This window comes from Pelophylax lessonae, assembly GCF_965119305.1.
Source record: "Pelophylax lessonae genome assembly, chromosome: 5".
In the NCBI taxonomy this organism is placed as follows: Eukaryota; Metazoa; Chordata; class Amphibia; order Anura; family Ranidae; genus Pelophylax; species Pelophylax lessonae.
This window is the reverse complement of record NC_138772.1, coordinates 519,288,999-519,311,196: the sequence shown is the minus strand read 5'-3', so window position 1 is coordinate 519,311,196 and position 22,198 is coordinate 519,288,999. Positions and strand designations below refer to the sequence as shown.

Here is a 22,198-nt window from a genome sequence, read left to right as displayed (position 1 = left end):
GGCATGGGCACCATTTAAAGATCACTTTACATTTTTTTAAAGTATGCAAAGTGTTCTCTGATTGAACGAGGTGGAGAGGCTGGGCGGTGACATCACGCTTTCCAAAAACTAATGCAGCCACCACATCTATGGACTGGTAAGTGGATTAAGTTTGTGTTTTGTGATTTAGATACACTTTAAGATTGCAACCACAATGACATCCTATCCCACCCAACTGATGTCACACCAATACCGTGCCAGTAGGCTATGCCCTTCCCAAATACTTTTCACAATATAGACATTAGACCGGGAAGGAAAGAGCTACAGAAGCAGCCAACAAAAGAAAAAAAGAGACTTTTGTGTAGAATTAAAACTTACTACAATCCCCTTAAATCACTCACATATATTAGACAGGAGTTTAATGATTATGTTTGAATCAATTCTGCTATAAAGATATATACTGCCTGCCCCCTGCAGGTTTATGGCTCTTAATGCTCCAACAAACAGCAGAGGATGTCAGCCGTTCACATATAAAATAACAGCAGCAGAATGAAGCCAGGCATTAATAGAGGTTATAAAACCTATCATGGCTCCCAAAAGAGGGACATAATATATTCCAACATAGACAGAGAGGGGAAGTTATCAATGCTGGAATGTATAGAATGTGGAACAGATGTTGCATGGCAAACAATCAGATTCTAGCTTCAGCTTTTTCAGTAAAGGTTTGAAAATGAAAGCTAGAAGCAGATTGGATGCCATAGGAAGCTGCTCCAGATTCTGGCTGTTCCCGTTTTGGTAACTTCCCGTAACCCCTTTGCACCTAAGGGTAAAACATATCTAAATGCCTAAGCACAATGTTGCAACTTTGACATGTGTTAGTAAAACCGTACATATCATATTATACCTTGTTTTTATCAGGACAAATTGGGCTTTCATTTGGTGGTAAATGGTAAGGGATATCTCCTGATTGTTTTTTTATTATTATTTTTTTTTTTAATTATTTTTATTATTATCAAAGGAAAACTGGCCCAAAATATAAAAAAAAAAAAAAAAAAAAAAAAAAAGTTTCTTTCATTTAGCTGTATATTTCTTGTTACTACCATAACCTTCCACCAAAGAACAACCCAAATTAAATTCTCCTGCTCCTGACAATTACAGTGATACCACATGTGTATGTTAGTTGTTGTATGTACCCGTAGTACAGCCCAAAAACCATAGTGCCCATTTTGTTTTGCTTTGTTTTTTTATCCTACCTAAAACACACTAAGAGTCCATTCACACTGCCGCGACTTGTGAGGCGACTTGTGTGCCCTCAAGTCGCCATAAGTCGCTTGACATAACAAAAGCAATGTAAATCAATGAGAGCCGTCTTAATTGGCACTACAGAAGTCGCTCCGACTTCAGAAAAGGGTCCTGTACTACTTTGAGGCGACTTGTATCCGACTTGTGCCAATAGACTTCAATGGGAGTCGCCTCCAAGTCGGATCCTTATCTTATTTGAAGCCAGAAAAAAAGATAATTTTTCTTAGAATTTTTAGTAGCACAGGGATGGGGCTCCGCTCCTTTCACACCTGGGCGTTTTTGTTGCAGGCATTTATTGGGCATTTCTTGGGCGTCTTTGGAGGCAGGCATGACATCTGAACTTCTGTATAGGGGTATCTATACACACATATACATATATATATACACATACACACATATAGGTGTGAAAGGAGCGGAACCCCATCCCTGGAAATAATTTCATTAGCGCAGGGATGGGGTTCCGCTCTTTTCACACCTATATGTGTGTATGTGTATATATACATATATGTGTGTGTGTGTATATATATACCCCTACACAGAAGTTCAGATGTTATGCCTGCCTCCAAAGATGCCCAAAAAATGACCGATAAACGCCTGCAACAAAAACGCCCAGGTGTGAAAGGAGCGGAGTCCCATCCATGTGCTACTAAAAATTCTAAGAAAAATTATCTTTTTTTTCTGGTTCTGGACATGCTACAGCGCTGAAACTTCACAGGTACACTTTTTAGACCCCCCCGACACGAAATCCAAAGAAATCTATTTTTTTTTTTCAATAATTTTTTCAATAATTGGCTCTCTATCAAAACGACAATTTTTAAGAACTTTTTTTTTTGTGTGATTGAGCATGACCCAGAACCATCATATTCTGATTGGCCAAATACAAAGTCGTACAAAGTCGTCTATCATACAAGTCGCGCTGAAGTCACGCAAAGGCACAATGAAAGTCGCCCCTTATGAGGCGACTTTCTGGTCGCGGCAGTGTGAATGGAGTCTGACACTAACTGAACTGATACTAATAAAAAAATTACGACCCTGACCTTGACCTAAACACTAACCCTGGCGCACTGACCTACATCAAATCTCAAACTAGGTATTTTTTTATATTTTTTAACAGGGTGGATTTGATTTTAATCAAGTCGGTTTAAATCATGATTTAAATCACTAGTAAAAAAGACGATGAAAATCAACCTTAATCTAATTTTAAAAAGTACATTTTTTAAATTAAATTTAAATCATAATTGTTAAAGAGCAACTGTCATCTCTGTCCCACAGTGGCTCCTCCTCTGACCTGCCGTGGACTCACCGACAGTCCTATTCACTTTAATGGGACGGCTGGTGATGCGGCAGTGACACAACAAGGTGAGGGATATGGCGGCAGCAGGTGAGTGGATGCCCACTAACAGGCGCTGCCACGATGGATCTGAAATGACAGGGGCTCTTTAAAAGTAAGGACTTATTCTTGCTGGTATTTAGAATCTTTAATATTTGCAAACAAAATTAAGGTTTCCTATTAAGAAAAAAAAGCTGTCAGGTTAGTAAAACAGCGATATCAGAACCGATTCAATCATACAGTTTGTAGTGTACATAGATTTGTAAAACAATGGGATAATGGAATATTACTGAACTTTGTTTTATCTCATGGCTACTGTAAAATTGTGTGAATGCATCAATGCAGTGCATGTTATCTCAGCTTGCAGGTGTTGGATTCACTGAATGAGTTTACCAAAAATATAAATATTGCAGAATATACATACTACATGTATACCTCATGCTACATAACTAAGCACCATTTCATGCGGAATAAACTAAATTATTAATGCATCCAAAATTGAAAACTATATTTAGATAGATTTTAACTTCAAAAGTATTTTATTAAAATACATTTGATTAAAAAAAACAAATCTGATTTTTTAAAGCCATTTGTAAGCTTTTTTTTTCTCTGCAAGGAGAGAAAAAGAGATACAAAGTATCTCTCTCCTCCATTCACAGAGACTGAAAACACGGGGGCAGGCTTCACAGTGGCTGATTATGTGATAGCAGACATTGCATGTTATTCGGAGCGCACTGCTCTGAAAATCACATGCGATGTCTGTGCGATGCGAATTCAGCCATACAGATTGTAAGGCTGAATTTGCATCATTTTCAGAACAAAGTCTCACAGGACCCTTTTTTTGGTCCACACCAGAATCATATCATCAGTGTTCACACCTATGCAATCCTATTCATGTCCGAACTGATGTGGGGGGTGTCGTTAACTTTGTATTGACATCCCCAGCGATTTGCATATGGCAGTGTGAACTGCCTGCGAGTCGGGTGCGATGCAGGAACCCGCAGTGGATTCGCAGGGTTCCCGCATCGCATATGTGTGAACCGGCACTAATAGGGCCACATATTTCTGTTGGGTTTAAAAAATTAAAAAAATTTAAACACTTTATTTCTGCAGAAATGTGTGCTTTTATCCATTTATGTATTTACTGAAAAAGGTGGACTTCGCCTTTAAATAAAAGATGTTCCCATCAGAACGCTTCAACTCTTATTTGAATTTATTTATCACTACCTTTCGTCTTATTTATTTTACCAATTTTTACAAAAAATACCAGAGTTGTATAAAGTACTCGAAACCCATACTTGAGTAAAAGTACAAGTGCTCAATCAAAAAGTGACTTGAGTAGAAGTACTAAAGTATTCAACATTTTTTGTACTTAAGTATTGCAAGTAGTTTTTTTTTTTTAATTTTGCTACTCAAGTACTGAAAGTAAAAGTACCAGTAGTTTTGAAAAAAAAATTGCTACTCAAGTACTGAAAGTAAAAGTACAAGTACTGTTTTATGTGGTTATTAAAGAAAGAAGTCAAAAGTTTGAACATCATATTGTTTTTTATTATTTCAAATGCAGCTTTTATTTATACATACAGTAGCATTTATTTTCGTATGCGCTGATAATACACATGTTTTGAGCTTCATGAAACCTGCCATCTACTGTTCTGGCAGTGATAATTTTTATAATTGTAACGAGTAACTATGCAGCACAAAAAAAAAATATTGGAGTAGAAGTATTGAAATCATCGAAAAAATGTAGTGAAGTAAAATTGGAAGTAGGAGAAAAAAATTCTACTCCAGGAAAGTACAGATACCGCCTTTCGATACTTAAGTACAGTAGTGAAGCAGTTCTACTTAGTTACTATACATCTCTGCAAAATACCAAGTCACTATTTCATTTCTGTATAACGTCACAATGCTTTTAAATGTTTAATGTCATGTCTGCAGCAGCTCCTTTCTGTCAAATCCAATATATTTTAGGACTTCTGGTCCTTTAATAAAATGTTTCCAATCTTTGTTTCCACTAAATGTCAGCTTTAGTTTTCTCACTGAACCGCAAGCTTACAAATGGCTTTAAAAAGAACACACAATAAGCTGCACCAGGGTCTGTTACACAATGAATTTAGAGGAAATAACTCTGATATGATCATTTTGATAAGTTAGAAAATGTTGCAACAACATACCATGAGCAGCCATACTTCTGGTAAGGCCAATGAGCACAAACACAGCGCTGTGCCGATACCCTAAATCTGTGCCCCAAAAAGGTTGTTGCTGCAGGGGCTCTCTTTTTGCTGAGGAAGGTATTTTGTTGTAGGCGGTTAAAGTTAAAGAGGTTCTAAAGTCTAATGTAAATTTACATTGATTAGATACAGTATCTCACAAAAGTGAGTACACCCATCACATTTTGGAAATATTTTATTATATCTTTTTATGTGACAACACTGAAGAAATGGTGTTTGCTACAATGTAAAGTAGTGAGTGTACAGCTTGTATAACAGTGGAAATCTGCTGTCCTCTCAAAATAACAACACACAGCCATTAATGTCTAAATCACTGGCAACAAAAGTGAGTACACCCCTAAGTGAAAATCTCCAAATTGGGCCCAATCAGTAGCGGCCCATACATTGGGGGGGCAGGGGCGCCGGACGCATGGATTCCAATGGGTTTTATTTTATTTTTTTTGTGAAGCCCATGATGAGAGCCAGAGGCTCTAATAGGCTTTGAAAAGGGTGAGCTCGGGGTGCAGAGCACTGCGCCGTGAGCCCACCCAGTTGTGTGACAATAGCGGATAAATATTCGCTATTATCACACTGATTCTCCTCCCAGCCAATCAGGAAGCGGGTCCTGAAACCCATTTCCCGATTGGCTGAAAGGAGAAGCCATGCTATTGGCCAAGGAGGAGGAGGAGGGAGGAGACGCGGGGGAAGCTGCCGGAAGCTGGTGTGGTCCGGGCGGGGGGGGAGTTTATGGTGTGGTACGTCTGCCGCCTCGCCAACCCCCCCCCCCGGCCAATGGAGCACCAGCTGCCACTGGGCCCAATTAGCCATTCTCCCTCCCCGGTGTCATGTGACTCATTAGTGTTACAAGGTCTCAGGTATGAATGGGCAGCAGCTGTGTTAAATGTGGCGTTATCATTCTCACTCTCTTATACTGGTCACTGGAAGTTCAACATAGCACATCAAGGCAAAGGACTCTCTGAGGATCTGAAAAAAAGATGGCCTAGGCTATAAGAACATTGCCAAGACCCTGAAACTCAGCTGCAGCACGGTGGCCAAGACCAAACAGTGGTTTAACAGGACAAGTTCCACTCAGAACAGGCCTCGCCATGGTCGACCAAAGAAGTTGAGTGCACGTGCTCAGTGTCATATCAAGAGGTTGTCTTTGGGAAATAGACGTATGAGTGCATTGCTGCAGAGGTTGAATTGGTGAGGGTCAGTGCTCAGACCATACGCCGCACACTGCATCAAAATTGGTCTGCATGGCTGTCGTCCCAGAAGGAAGCCTCTTCTAAAGATGATGCACAAGAAAGTCCGCAAACAGTTTGCTGAAGACAAGCAGACTAAGGACATGGATTACTGGAACCATGTCCTACGGTCTGATGATACCAAGATAAACTAATTTGGTTCAGTTGTGTCAAGCGTGTGTGGCGGCAACCAGGTGAAGAGTACAATGACAAGTGTGTCTTGCCTACAGTCCAGTCAAGCATGGTGGTGGGAGTGTCATAGTGTGGGGCTGCATGAGTTCTGCCGACACTGGGGAGCTACAGTTCATTGAGTGAACCGTGAATGCCAACATATACTGTGACATACTGAAGCAGAGCATGATCCCCTCCCTTCGAAGACTGGGCTGCAGGGCAGTATTCCAACATGATAACAACCCCAAACACACCTCCAAGACCACCACTGCCTTGCTAAAGAAGCTGAGGGTAAAGGTGATGGACTGGCCAAGCATGTCTCCAGACCTAAACCCTATTAAGCATCTGTGGGGCATCCTCAAATGGAAGGTGGAGGAGCGCAAGGTCTCTAACTTCCACCAGCTCGTCATGGAGAAGTGGAAGAGGACTCCAGTGGCAACCTGTGAATCTCTGGTGAACTCCATGCCCAAGAGGGTTAAGACAGTGCTGGAAAAAAATACAATATTTGTCTCACCGTAAAATCCTTTTCTCTGAGTTCATTGATGGACACAGTCTCTGATCTTCATATCAGTAGGGTTATGCTGCCCCCTACAGGAGTAGGACACTAGCCAGAAAAAAGTTCTGGCTACGCCTATTGGCAGTCCCACGGGGTAAACCCTCTCTCCCTGCTATAGGATGTCAGTTTTGTATCAAAGCAGTGTCAGAGAAAATAACACCAACCCAACTCAATAGAGGGGCGGGTACTGCGTCCATCAATGAACTCAGAGAAAAGGATCTTACGGTAAGACAAAAATCCTATTTTCTCTATCGTTCATTGACGGACACAGTCTTTGATCTTCATATCATTAGGGGCGTCCCAAAGCAGTGCCATAAAAATGAGGAGTGGGACAGCAAAGAAGTAATTCCCCAAGGCTAAACCATAGCCAGCCGGGCAACATAGGACTCATCAGAAGAATAAGATGAGACCCACCTGAAAAAAACAATAAACACCCTCAAGGGAGACTAAAATACCCTTAAACGGCAGCCTGCAAAACTTTGCGGCCAAAAGAGGCATCTGAAGATGCCAGCACATGCACCTTGTAAAACTTTGTGAAAGTGTGAACAGGTGACCAGGTAGCTGCCTTACAAACCTGAAGCACAGATGCCTGATGGCGAAAAGCCCAGGAAGCACTAAGCACCCGAGCAGACTACGAGTTAACAGGGAAAGGTGGAACCTGACCCTTAATTGAATAAGCCTGCACAACTTTCTGTCTGATCCATCTGGAAATAGTTGCAGCAGACACAGGCAGCCCTTTCCTTGGGCCATCCGGGAGTACAAAGAGCGAATCTTACTTTCGAAAAGACTCGGTAGTCGCCAAGTACACCCTGAGTGCCCGAACCACATCCAAAGTATGTAGTGCAATTTCCTTAGGATGTTTAGGCTTAGGACACAAAGAGGGTAACATGATGTCCTCATTTAAGTCAAAACTGGAGACCACCTTCAGAAGGAAGTACGGATCCAAAGTACCACTTTATCCCTGTGAACCACCAGATAGCTGAGAGGAAGACTCTAAGGAGCGTCTGCAACTAGCCTGACCAGGTCGACGTACCAAGTGCGGCGAGGCCAGTCCAGAGCCACAATAATGACCAGAAGCCCTTCCACCTCGATCCTGCCAAGAAGTCTTGGCAGCAACTTGAGAGGAGGAAAGGCATACATCAACTAATACTGACCCCACAGGGCCACCAGCGCGTCCGTGGCGTCTGCCAGAGGGTCCCGGAATCGGGCCACAAACCTTTGCACTTTCCTGTTGTACCAGGTCCTGTACTGCCCCAAAGAGAGCCTGTAAGAGATCCGGGGGCAGTGTCACATTGGAAGGGAAGAACCTTACCGGTGGAACTGGATACTCGATCTTGTACCCTGACCGTATGACCTTGTGAACCCATTTGTCTTGTATTCAGGATAACCACAGGTCTGGGAATCGGCAAGGATGTCCCCCCACCCCAGATACGGTGAGGGCACACCTTAAGGCCAAAAGGGCCTTGTCCTCAGGTCTGGAGAAATTCGATTTTTGTTTGCCAGACCAGGGTCACTTGGAACCACCCAAGGGAGCCTTGAAGGACTTTTCCTTATCGGCTGACCCTGAGGGACGAAAAAAACTTCTTATGTGCGAGGAAGGAGGGGCCCCGCCTGAGACGTGGGTCCTTACCCTTGTTAGCCTGTGGGAGAAAAGTATCGGCTTTAACTTAGGATATCTGCCTGAGATTAAAGAACTGGCAGGCGTGTAAATTCTACGGCATCCTGCCAAAACCCGGCATATCTGTTTGGGTGGATTAAACCTTTACAGTTTTTTTTTTCTTTTGTGTTTAAACTCTCATTTATTCTCTCAGATTAAGTTACAGTGAAGAAAAGTTTGACCTTTGTGGTCAGCTGGTAACAATCTACACTAAGCAAACACAATCCACCGAATAAATCAAAGAGGGGAAAAAAATGAATGCAACAAATGTTATGAGGCATGGTGAAATAATGATTAATAAAGGACAAGCTCCAACTTGTTTCCATTCTCACCTTGCCAATGGTTTCCTCAACCGCCTTTATGTAGTTGTTTAAATCTCTGTTGACAGCAGCATATTCCAACATGACGGACTCCATGCTCTCCACGTCCACGGTGTCACCTACAATGACACACAGGCATTTTTGGTCAGGGAAATACCACGGAGCAAACAGAAAAACAGTGGAGTTCTTGTTTACATTTTTTAAAGGGCATTACCACTTAATACAGATTACAGAATGTTTAGGGCAGGTGGACAAAACACATCCAATTTCCATAAATGAAACACTTTGCCGCTGCTCACTAGAGCTCTACTGCGGCAAAGTGGCTCTTGTAGGTCTGACAACGTAGACCTAAGTCGCCAGACACTCCCCCTTCTCGGTGGCGCACGCGCGCCGCCGTAGGCTCGCTCCCGCTGTATTCAGTCACAGCGGGAGTCGGGCCAGGGGAGGAGCAGGGGCGATCGCCGCTGCTCTTCCCCGATAGTCGGGGAATCGAGTCTGGAGATCCGCCCGCTTGTGTAAACAAAGCAGGCGGATCTCCTAAGTGACAGGCAGGGTCATATTGCAGGGTTCAGCATAGCTGAACCTGCGATCTGTCCCTGTGTCACATAGTCACCTTCCCCCACACACGTCAGTAAGCACCAGGCATACATTAACCCCTCCCTCTCCAATAAAATTAACCCCTTCCCTGCCAGTGTCATTTTTACAGTAACAGTGCATATTTATAGCACTGATTACTGTAGTAATGTCACTGGTAACCCCAAAAGTGTCAAAAATGTCAGTCAAGAGTCCGATCTGTCCGCCGCAATGTCGCAGTCCCGGAAAAAAAAAAAATCGCAGATCGCCGCCATTACTCGTTAAAAAAAAAAACACCAAAAACGACAGAAATCTTTCCCTTAGTTAGTAAACGCAATAACTTTTGCGCAAACCAATCAAAATACGCTTATTGTGATTTTTTTTACCAAAAATATGTAGCAGAAAACAAATTGGCCTAAAGTGATAAAACATTTTGATTTTTTACATTTTTTGGGGGGGGGGGAATTTCATATAAAAAAATTTGAAAAATATTGTTATTTTTTCAAAATTGTCACTTTTTTTTTTGTTTATAGCGCAAAAAGTAAAAATTGCACAGGTGATCAAATACCACCAAAAGAAAGCTCTATTTGTGGGAAAAAAAGGACGTAAATTTCGTTTGGGTACGGCGTTGCATGACCGCGCAATTGTCAGTTAAAGTCGCACAGTGCCGAATAGCAAAAAGTGGCCCAGACGTAAGACAGCAAAATCCTCCGGTGGTAAAGTGGTTAAAGTGGTTCTAAAGCATAAACATTTTTTACCTTAGTGTATTCCCCGAGCCGAGCTGTCTGTGTCTATGGACGCAGGCAGCGTGGCTTGGGATCGAGCCTGCAGCTGTTCCCTCATAGCGGCTTCCTATAGGTGCGCACAAAGAACAGGAGGAGCCGCAATTGTCGACAGGGGATCCAAGAAGAGGAGCTTCAAGGCTGCCCTGTGTAATTCCATTAAACACAGCAGGTAAGTATAACATAAATCCAAGATAATATTTGTGTGCTTGCAAAAAAGCAAAAAAAAAAACTGTAAACCTTAGTCACAAAAAATGAAGTAAAACAAATTCAATAAAAAAATAATTTAGATCGACGGACAGAAGCATCTAAATCAACAATCTGAGTAATAAAGTTAATAAATTACACAATAAAAGTGCATTTACCATATGATGAACTCATCCTAAATTGACATATCTGTGCAAACAAAGTCCATCAAATGTGCAAACACTGTGCAAAAGAATATATTATAAAAAATATATAAATACACAGGTGCGTCTCAAAAAATTTGAATATCATCAAAAAGTTAATTTATTTCAGTAATTCAATTCAAAAAGTTAAACTCATGTATTTTATATAGATGTGCTACAGAGTGATACTGTATATTTCAAGCATTTTTTTTTTTTTTTAATTTTGATGATTATGGCTTACAGCTAGTGAAAACCCAAAATTCAGTATCTCAGAAAATTAGAGTACAGTAATACATAAAGACTAATAAAAAAAGGATTTTTAATACAGAAATGTTGGTTTACTGAAAAGTATGTCTAATGCATGGTATAGTACGCACTCAGTACTTGGTCAGGTCTCCTTTTGCATTAATTAAAGTGGTTCTAAAGCATAAACATTTTTTACCTTAATGATACAAAAGGGTGTATAGTAAGAATCAAAAATAGAGGCTCACATACACTAGCAGCGCTACAAATACTGATGTGCCCTTTAAAGTATGTATAATAAATAGCACCTTGTAATAGTTATAACACAAAGTCCCAACAGTGTGATAAATGTGAACAAAAATTGCATGTAAGCCCAGAGTTCATAGAAATGCACTGGATAACTGGATCATAAATCTATAGATCTCCTGGATTGGTTTCAATCGTATCCGGACCACCGTCACCACACCTCCAAACGTGTCCCCCTAGGTAATGGGAACTCACCAGACCCTGGGTGAAAATCAGCCTTATGAAGGATTCAATTCCTTGGCGTGGTGTGCGAATACCCGGTAAAATACTCCAATGCCAAATGAACGTTTGCACCTGAGCCTCAATGCAGCATAAATATAGCAAGTGTCATGAAAGCATGTGAGGAAAGAAGAGAGGGGGGCCAATCGTGTAATTCCATAAGACAACACTTTATTCCAAAAACCCCATTCCCCATGTATTACACTCACACAAAATCAAATTGCTAGTAGCATGTAGAATATAAACTGGAAGTCTGTAGCGTATCGGTGACTCACCGCTACCTCCGATCATCAGCGGGAGCCAGACACACGGAACGCCGACTTCTTCGTGACAGCTGATGGATGCGTGCTCGCGCCCTTACATGTTTCGTCACACCGGACTTCTACGGAGGGCGCGAGCACGCATCACCTCGCTCCCTTAATGTACAATCCCAGGTCGGAAGGAGACCGGAGCGTCCACCAATCCACGGCCAGCCTCTCGCAGCGATATGCCACGGACATATGGACCAATCCCAGGCTTGCGCTCTAGGTAATAAGTCCGCCCACTCAACCTCCGACCCGGAAAATAAACACGCCATATAACTTCTGATAGGCTGACCTGCTTGCTTCTCAATACGTCATCTCCTCACCAGTGCTGTTATCCACCGCAATAGATCCGAACTGTCAGCGGGGACTCAGACCACCCGATCTTTGGAGAATCATTCATATATATCATATTGTCCAAATGCGAAACACTACTATGGGAAACCTATTACGGCATTCCTCTAAGATAGTGTTTTTTTTACAAAAAAGGAGGTTATATAAATAATCTAAAACCCATGCTGACATATTATACATGCCACTTTACATGTAATCATCATTAAGCTAAAATTATTAAAAATTTAAAATATTAAAAGGCAAAGAATACTAAAATACTGGAAAAGATAGAACTGTAAACACATTATATATATTATAAAATGCATCTCACAAATATCAGTTTAAAGGAAAGACCTGGACCAAAAAGGTAATATAATAAATTACTCATAAATGGAGATAAGAACACCATAGCTGCTCCAAACTGCTTCAATAGTCACTAATGAAGCAGTTTATGTCCAAATCTATGTTTAACCCGTTGGGGTGCAAGGCATTCGTAAGGAAGATCCAATGAGTCTCTCTTTTTGAAAGCTCACGCACTCTATTTGAGCCCCTCCACACCGGATCCACTCTCTCGATGCCCCAGAATTTAAGATTTGATGGGTCCTTGTTGTGATAACGTTTGAAGTGTAATGATACACTGTGGTGTTTATATCCCTTTCTTATATTGGCCAAGCGTTCGGCTATACGAATGCCCAATTTCCTCTTAGTGCGACCTATATAAATATAGCCGCAGGGACATTCAATGCCATACACCACATGTGTAGTGTGACATGTGATGAGGTCTTTGATCTCAAAACTTTGATTGTTGGCAGAGGAATGAAAGGAGGTGAAGTTACGCAGATGTGTCCGTACTTGCCTGCAAGATCTGCAATGTCGGCACGCGTAAAAGCCTCTTCTATCCTCCCAAAACATTTTTGGTTTGACTGGAGGATCCAAAACCTTTTGGACTATCTGGTCCCCAAAGGTTGGACCTCTCCTATAGATGAATGAAGGTGAAGTTGGTAAGACCTTTCCCAGGATTCGGTCCATACACAGCACATTCCAATGTTTCTTTACTACATTTTCTATTTGTTTGTGCTGTGTGTTGTACTGTGTAATGAAGCTCCACTCATGACTATCCCTGGAGCCTCTATTGCTGGGTACAAGACATTGATCCTGGGACAAAGCAGCTACTTCTGTAATATCCCTGTCCAAATGTGCAGGGATATATCCTTTATCAACAAACCTCTGTTTGATGACCACAGCTTGAGCCAGGAAGTCACTGTCTCTAGAGCAGTTCCTCCTGACCCTCAATAATTGGCCTTTAGGGATGTTATTCAACCAACTTCTGTGATGGCCACTTTGAATAGGCAAATACCGTTTCTATCTGTGGGTTTGAAGTATACCCTAGTATCCAATCTATTGTTGTTCAACATAACTTATACATCCAGGTAATGAATCGAACAACGACTCCAATTAAACTCCAAACGGATGTTGTTATGGTTTGAGTTAAGCTCAGCTGAAAACCTTTCCAACGAGCTCTCAGGTCCTGACCATATAAAAAATAGGTCATCAATATATCTGCGCTACATGATTAGCTCCGTCCTTTGGGCCCCATAAATGAAGTGATCCTCCCATTCCCCCATGAAGAGGTACGCAAGGCTCGGCGCGAATTTAGCGCCCATCGCTACTCCTCTTTTTTGGTTATAAAACATCCCGTTATACCAAAAATAGTTGTGCGAGAGGCAAAACTCAAGCGCATGTTGTAAGAACCTCTTCTGGGGATCAGGGATATCGGATCTCTTGCTAAAAGCCCAATTAAGGGCTAATAAAGCATCCTCATGTTGTATTATTGTATAGAGGGATGCTACATCCGCAGTAACCAAAAATATCTCTGAATTGGATGGCAATACCACTCCCTTTAAGGACACCAAGAAGTCTTTCGTATCCTTCAGATATGACCTCAGTTGGATAACACTAGTCTGAAGAAAAAAGTCCAGATATTCACCCAACCTCGAAGACACAGAATTAATGCCATTGACAATTGGCCGGGCTGGGGGATTGTTCTGGTCTTTATGGACTTTTGGAAGGGTATAAATTGTTGGCAACATGCTTTCATGACACTTGCTATATTTATGCTATATTTATGCTGCATTGAGGCTCAGATGCAAACGTTCATTTGGCATTGGAATATTTTACCGGGTATTCGCACACCACGCCAAGGAATTGAATCCTTCATAAGGCTGATTTTCACCCAGGGTCTGGTGAGTTTCCATTACCTAGGGGGACACGTTTGGAGGTGTGGTGACGGTGGTCCGGATACGATTGAAACCAATCCAGGAGATCTATAGATTTATGATCCAGTTATCCAGTGCATTTCTATGAACTCTGGGCTTACATGCAATTTTTGTTCACATTTATCACACTGTTGGGACTTTGTGTTATAACTATTACAAGGTGCTATTTATTATACATACTTTAAAGGGCACATCAGTATTTGTAGCGCTGCTAGTGTATGTGAGCCTCTATTTTTGATTCTTACTATACACCCTTTTGTATCAGATGTTTTATTGATAGCGGCTGCTTTTAGTGTATTTGGTATTTTAATTTTTTTAGCGCTGGGTGAGTAGGTTATTTATTACTTACTCCTTTTTTTCACATTTTTTACCTTAATGTGGCATGGCATGGAGGCGATCAGCCTGCGGCACTGCTGAGGTGATATGGAAGCCCAGGTAGCTTTGATAGCAGCCTTCAGCTCATCTGCATCGTTTAGTCTGGTGTCTCTCATCTTCCTCTTGACAATACCCCACAGATTCTCTATGGGGTTTAGGTCAGGCAAGTTTGTTGGCCAATCAAGCACAGTGATACCATGATCATAAAACCAGGCATTGGTACTTTTGGCAATGTGGGCAGGTGCCAAGTCCAGCTGAACATGAAATCAGCATCTCCATAAAGTTGGTCAGCAGAGGGAAGCATTAAGTGTTTTAGAATTTCCTGGTAGAGGGCTGTGCTGACTTTAGACTTGATAAAACACAGTGGACCAACACCAGCACATGACATGGCTCCCCAAATCACTGACTGTGGAAACTTCACACTGAACCTCATGCAACTTGGATTCTGTGCCTCTCCACTCCTCCTCCAGACTCTGGGAGCTTAATTTACAAATGATATGCAACATTTTCCACAGTCCGAGATGATTTGGGGAGCCATGTCATCTGCTGGTGATGGTCCACTGTGTTTTATCAAGTCCAAAGCCAGCACCTGCCCACACTGCCAAAAGTACCAATATCTGGTTTATTGGTCATGGTATCATTGTGCTTGATTGGCCAGCAAACACGCCTGACCTAAACCCCATAGAGAATCTGTGAGGTATTGTCAAGAGGAAGATGAGAGACCCCAGACTAGGGCTGCACGATATTGGAAAAAAAGTACATTGCGATATTTTTTTTTTCCAACGATATATATTGCAATATTGAGAGACCCGTCAATCCAGGATAAAGTCAACAATTACCTTACCATTGATATTAATAATTTCACAAATAAGCAAGCTTCATTACAGGGTTAATGTTACAGTAGGGTAGGGAAGTAGTGCAGCCTTCTGATTGTACAAGGGACACCTTGGACAGCCAGGGTTAATGTTACTGTAGGGATGGGATAAGTTTTGCAGCAGCCTTCTTCTGATTGTATATATACTGTACTGGGAGTCCGGGACAGCCAGGGTTAATGTTACTGTAGGGAAGGATGCTGGGAATGGATGGAAATCATGAAGTATTGCAGCAGGGCATGCAGGCAGCAGCACAGCCTTCTGATTGTAATTGCAGATACAGGGCAGGCCAGGGTTAATAATGGTATTGTACTCTCAGTGACAGTCAGTGTGGATTATTCACAGTCTCACTCTCGGGACTCACAGTGGTGGTAGGAGCTGGTAGAAGAACACAGCCTGACAGTGACTCACTCGACATCCGTGCAGCCCACAAGTTCAGTCTGCCGCCCTGCAGCTAGTTTTCTTCACTGACACAGCGAACCAATCATACCGTGAGTAGCGGCACAGCGAACCAATCAGGTGTGCAAGCACGTGTGATTGGTTAGCTGTGCAGCTGCTCACGGCGTGCTGCTCATCGCTGAACGTGTGGGACGGATGTGTCTGCTGCAATCACTGTGAGTCCTCCTCCTCCCCCCGAGTCCCGACTTCTCCCTGCCTCCCTGCCTAAACCCCACGCCCGCAGAACGATAGTCGATATCACATCGACTACAGCAGACCCAACAATGCAGACAAGCTGAAGGCCGCTATCAAAGCCACCTGGGCTTTATTAACACCTCAGCAGTGCCACAGGCTGATCGCCTCCATGCCACACCGCATTGATGCAGTAAATCAAGCAAAAGGAGCCCCCCACTAAGTATTGGGTGCATCCTATACTATACATGGACATACTTTTCAGTAATCCAATATTTCTGTATTAAAAATCCTTTTTTTTATTGGTCTTCTGTATTATTCTAATTTTCTGAGATACTGAATTTTGGATTTTCACTAGCTGTAAGCCATAATCACGAAAATAAAAAAAATAAAAAATAAAACGTTTGAAATATATCACTCTGTGACTAACGCATCTACATAAAATATACAAGTTTCACTTTTTGAATTGAATTACTGAAATAAATTGCATACAGTATCCAGCGGGAGAGATTTCACTATCCATCCTAAACAGCTGAGCTTACAGAGAGCTCCTGAAATTAAAAAAATAACAAAAAGTTGATACTTTGCCGTTTGTGGCATGCTTGATGGTAGAAGTGGTTTTGTGCGTCCTGGACTTGGAAATGTGCATATTGGGGGAGTTGTTTTTCCTATATTGGACCAGCTTCAGCAATGTTCTTAAAGCCTAAACCCACCCAAAATCAATTTTTTCCCCATCCCTCCTCCATAGGAGGAGGAACCAGTTGTTCTCAACTCTAGTCCTCGGGACCCACCAAGAGGCCAAGTTTGCAAGATAACTAAATTACATCACAGGTGATCTCATTTGCTGCTCAGTGATTGAAGTATTCTAGTCTGCATCTCCCCAAGGTAATACTTAAAATCTGGCCTGTAAAGCCTCGTACACACGCAACGATTATCGGCCGACTTTTGTCCAGTGGTGTTGTGTTGGTTGAAATGTGCTCTAGACTGCACACAAATTCTCTCGGTCAACAAAAATCTACTTCAGAAGTGATGTCATGTGCTGGTTTACTTTCCGTGTGTTTTTTCTTCTCTGAGCATGCCCAGACTTGCTCATCAGATTTTTGTCTGCCGAAATCTATACTGACTGACGGAAAATCGGCCGTTGTGTTGACGGCCAACAAAAATTTTATAGCCTGCACACCAGATTTTATTCGGCCGAAAAGTCGGAGTCGGTTGTCGAAAGTATCATACTAACAAGCCGAAAATCAGCTGATCGGATGTTGGCCGAAAATTCACGGCCAACTATCGACGCGTGTGTACGGGGCATTAGTGGATCCCGAGTACCGGAGTTGAGAACCACTGCTCTAAGCCATTCTGTCAGCTGATCAAGTTTCCTTACTAGATGAAGTCCGGCATACTCACCTAAATCCCTGCATTCATCCATTAGGCCCCTCAATGATGCCATTTCCATCTGCAGAGACCACAAAACAGTGCTGCACAATAGCTCTCACCAGCTGATCTCTTTTACTCCCCTCAGTCTGCCGTGGGTCCTCTTCCGGATCCTCTGCAGGACAGCCAAGGGGAATTGTCCACATCCTGCTGCCAGCCAGTAATATGGACACCTGGAAGAAGGATCCATCTAGGGCAGTGATGGTGAACCTTGGCACCCCAGATGTTTTGGAACTACATTTCCAATGATGCTCATGCACTCTGCAGTGTAGTTGAGCATCATGGGAAATGTAGTTCCAAAACATCTGGGGTGCCAGGGTTCGCCATCACTGATCTAGGGAGTAGATGATTATCCACTCCTTGGATGAGAAAGACCCAATGTTGGATGATCATGTGACCGCAAATTAAGGTAAATTAAAACAAAGGGCTTAGATTAAAGAGGAAGTAAACCCTCCTCTGCAAGTTGTACCTATAGGTAAGCCTATGATAAGGCTTACCTATAGGTACTGTAAATACCTCCTAAACATGTACCGTTTAGGAGATATTTACCTTCGATGCATGCGCTATGAAGGAACGGCCGCTCGTGCCGTTCCTTCAGAGCCCTGTGCCGTGACTGTCGGCTCCCGCGCGCGTGCGCGGGAGTGACGTCACCGCGGCTCCGGCCAATCAGATGGCCGGATGCCGCGATCCTGGAAGACGGGCGACTAGACATGTCGTCCGTCATAGAGGTGAGCGGACGGCACGGCAGGGGCTCATTCTAAGGTAAGTATTTACATACTAGCTCATTATGTATTTCTCTTTCAGGTTGTAAAAAAAAAAAAAAATTTTTACCGAGTTTACAACCTCTTTAATTTAGTTTTTCTTTTTATTAACCCAGTGAACAGATAGATAGGGGAGGGAGGTAGAGGGCTCGCTTATATTCTGGAGTTGGGCTTTAAGTTGACTGCATGAGGAGTTTCATTTCTTTGCAATTCAGCAACAGATATTGAGGATGTAAAGTATTTTATTACAACATTGGAAGTTATCATGTGATTATGGTAAAGACAGAACCTCCCGCATAGCAATGATTAGGAAAGAGTGAGTGTTGAAATTCCGCATATGTTCTGATGATGCTGAGCACACACTTTGTATTGGACAGATACAGATGGAATGGTCAGAATTCTGTATTGGCCTTGTTGGTTCCCTTTCTCAGACTAACTGCTAAAGGCAGTCACGCATGAATAAGTATCATCTTTTAAATGATCATTCTATGCAACTAAAATGATCAGATTGAATACAAATTGCAATCACAAAATCTTGTAAATTTTATCAATATTATTGAGCTTTTGATCCATTTCAATGGTTAATCAGCTTTATTGATTGTTTCTCAACTGAATGAATAACCGCCTGCATCAAACTACCAATTGATTAAATGATCATTTTCAATAGATTATTTGTGATTGATTCAATCAATACCGTACATGCTGCATAGAATGATATTTTAGTTGTTGATGATTTGCTTTGTGATTTGTTGTACCTAGATCAATCACAAATCCATACATGTATCCTTTATTACCAAAAGTATTGGGACGCCTGCCTTTACACACACATGAACTTTAATGGTATCCCACTCTTAGTCCATAGGGTTCAATATTGAGTTGGCCCACCCTTTGCAGCTATAACAGCTTCAACTCTTCTGGGAAGGCTGTCCACAAGGTTTAGGAGTGTGTCTATGGGAATGTTTGACCATTCTTCCAGAAGCGCATTTGAGAGGTCAGGCACTGATTCACTGCCAGGCACTGGGTCAGGCCTGGCTCGCAGACTCAGCTCTTATTCATCCCAAAGGTGTTTTATCGGGTTGAGGCCAGTCAAGCTCCTCCACCACAAACTCGCTCATCCATTTCTTTATCGACCTTGCTTCGTGCACAGGTCCAAGTAATTTGATGGAGGGGGGATTATGCTGTGGGGTTGTTTTTCAGGGTTGGGCTTGGCCCCTTATTTCCAGTGAAGGGAACTCTTAAGGCCTCAGCAACTCAGCATACCAAGAAATTTTGGACAATTTCATGCTTCCAACTTTATGGGAACAGTTTGGGGATGGCCCCTTCCTGTTCCAACATGACTGTGCACCAGCGCACAAAGCAAGGTCCATAAAAACATGGATGAGCGAGTTTGGGGTGGAGGAACTTGACTCACAGAGTCCTAACTTCAACTCGACAGATACCTTTAGCATGAATTAGAGCAGGGACTGGGAAGACCAGGTGAAGATAACAGTGCGGGGGATCTGTGACAATGATATATGGGAGGGATACGCTTTACAGGTAAGTCTATCATAATGTGCTAATAGGCGGTGCATACTAGTACATTAGGACTTAACACTGCAGAGGGGCTCACTTTATTTTTTACCTTAGTAGCGGTTTACTACTGCATTAGAGGTCATCCTTCATTACAATCACCAACATTGTAATAAGAAAAGCTGCAGTCCCAATAAATGTTTGCATGTGAATGGACTAAAATTATCTCTCCAAAAATACAACTACTGCAGGGGATGCCTGTAATATGACTCAAGTTCTATTCAGACATTAGGTAAAGTAAAGAGCTATTGACAAGTGCATAATTATTTTGTTTTTGGCGGGGGGGGGGGGGGATTTTATAAATATAGCATGCATCTTTGTTCAGCTTTACAGTGATTGTAAACCCCTCTTTTTTTTTTCCAAATAGCATTGATGTCATACTTACCTGCTCTGTGCAACGGTTTTGCACAAAGCAGCCCCAATCCTCCTCTTCTTGGGTCCTCCGCCGGTGCTCCTGACTCCGCCCCCCCGCCATAGCAAACCGCTTGCTATGGGTGCACTCGTGCGGGCTTGCTCCTGAGCCTATGAACCCAAAGAGCATGGCTCGGCCCCTGCTCACTCCTCTGTGCCTCTGATTGACAGCAGTGGGTGGCCACTGCTGTCTCTGAGCCTATGAAGATGGAGAGAGGCTCTGCTCCCATGCACATCACTGGATCCACATCGGGCTCAGGTAAGTATAATTGGGGGGGGGGGGCAGCTGCACTCAGGTTTTTTGCCTTAATGCACAGAATGCATGAAGGTAAAATACTTCCAGCCTTTAGAACCACTTTAATTCAGGCTTAGAGAGCAACCTATTTGTGTGTTTCCTTTAACCTTTTCAAGCATAGCTGATGTAACCATATTCATGAATACTACTATTAGTTCATATCTGAAGTCACTGGTGTTTCCTGTAAGTGACCTGGCTTTCTGTTTTGTGAATGAAATCAGTGCTCTCTGTCCAGCCGCTAAAATGTAGGTGTTTTCCAGATCACTTAAAAAAAAGGAATGCATGTTTTGCTGTGTAAGCAACTCTTCCTAATTGAGCAATATAATCGGCTTACTCATATTCATGACTTCCTTCATTTATTTTTGTTTACTTTTTTTGGTTGAAGTTACCAAATCTGACAATTAGGCAATCGTGTGTATGAGATAAGTCATTGACCAGAACAATAAAAGTAATAATAACCCTATAAAAGAATAGCCCAACTTAGGAAATGGTGGAGAAAGATTAGAACCTTTGTTATTTTTCAGCTTCTGTTCTACCTCTAAGCCAGTATTCAGAAAAAAAAAAAAAATTATATATATACAGTCAGGTCCATAAATATTGGCACATCGACAAAATTTGAATCTTTTTAGCTCTATACACCACCACAATGGATTTGAAATGAAACAAACAAGATGTGTTTTAACTGCAAACTTTCAGCTTTAATTTGAGGGTATTTACATCCAAATCAGGTGAAAGGTGTAGGAATTACAACAGTTTGTATATGTGCCTCCCACTTTTTAAGGGACCAAAAGTAATGGGACAATTGGCTGCTCAGCTGGTCCATGGCCAGGTGTGTGTTATTCCCTCATTAGTAATGGGACAATTGGCTGCTCAGCTGGTCCATGGCCAGGTGTGTGTTATTCCCTCATTATCCCATTTACAAGGAGCAGATAAAAGGTCCAGAGTTAATTTCAAGTGTGCTATTTGCATTTGGAATTTATTGCTGTCAACTCTCAATATGAGATCCAAAGAGCTGTCACTATCAGTGAAGCAAGCCATCATTAGGCTGAAAAAAACAAAACAAACCCATCAGAGAGATAGCAAAAACATTAGGTGTGGCCAAATCAATTGTTTGGAACATCCTTAAAAAGAAAGAACGCACCGGTGAGCTCAGCAAAAACCAAAAGACCCGAAAGACCACAGAAAACAACTGTGGTGAATGACCGACGAATTCTTACCCTAGTGAAGAAAACACCCTTCACAACAGTTGGCCAGATCAAGAACACTCTCCAGGAGGTAGGTGTATGTGTGTCAAAGTCAACAATCAAGAGAAGACTTCACCAGAGTGAATACAGAGGGTTCACCACAAGATGTAAACCAATGGTGAGCCTCAAAAACAGGAAGGCCAGATTAGAGTTTGCCAAACAACATCTAAAAAAGCCTTCACAGTTCTGGAACATCCTATGGACAGATGAGACCAAGATCAACTTGTACCAGAGTGATGGGAAGAGAAGAGTATGGAGAAGGAAAGGATCTCATGATCCAACGCATACCACCTCATCAGTGAAGCATGGTGGTGGTAGTGTCATGGCGTGGGCATGTATGGCTGCCAATGGAACTGGTTCTCTTGTATTTATTGATGATGTGACTGCTGACAAAAGCAGCAGGATGAATTCTGAAGTGTTTAGG

At 42.2% G+C, this 22,198-nt stretch overlaps 1 protein-coding gene across 1 annotated transcript in view; it reads right to left on the bottom strand.

Moving 5' to 3' along the window:
- Nucleotides 1-22,198, bottom strand: part of NSMCE2 (NSE2 (MMS21) homolog, SMC5-SMC6 complex SUMO ligase) — a 463,563-nt gene that overhangs the window by 306,598 nt on the left and 134,767 nt on the right. Inside the window, exon 3 of the mRNA XM_082257374.1 lies at nucleotides 8,779-8,885. Coding sequence (XP_082113500.1) covers nucleotides 8,779-8,885 — 107 coding nt within the window. The remainder of the gene's footprint in view (nucleotides 1-8,778; nucleotides 8,886-22,198) is intronic.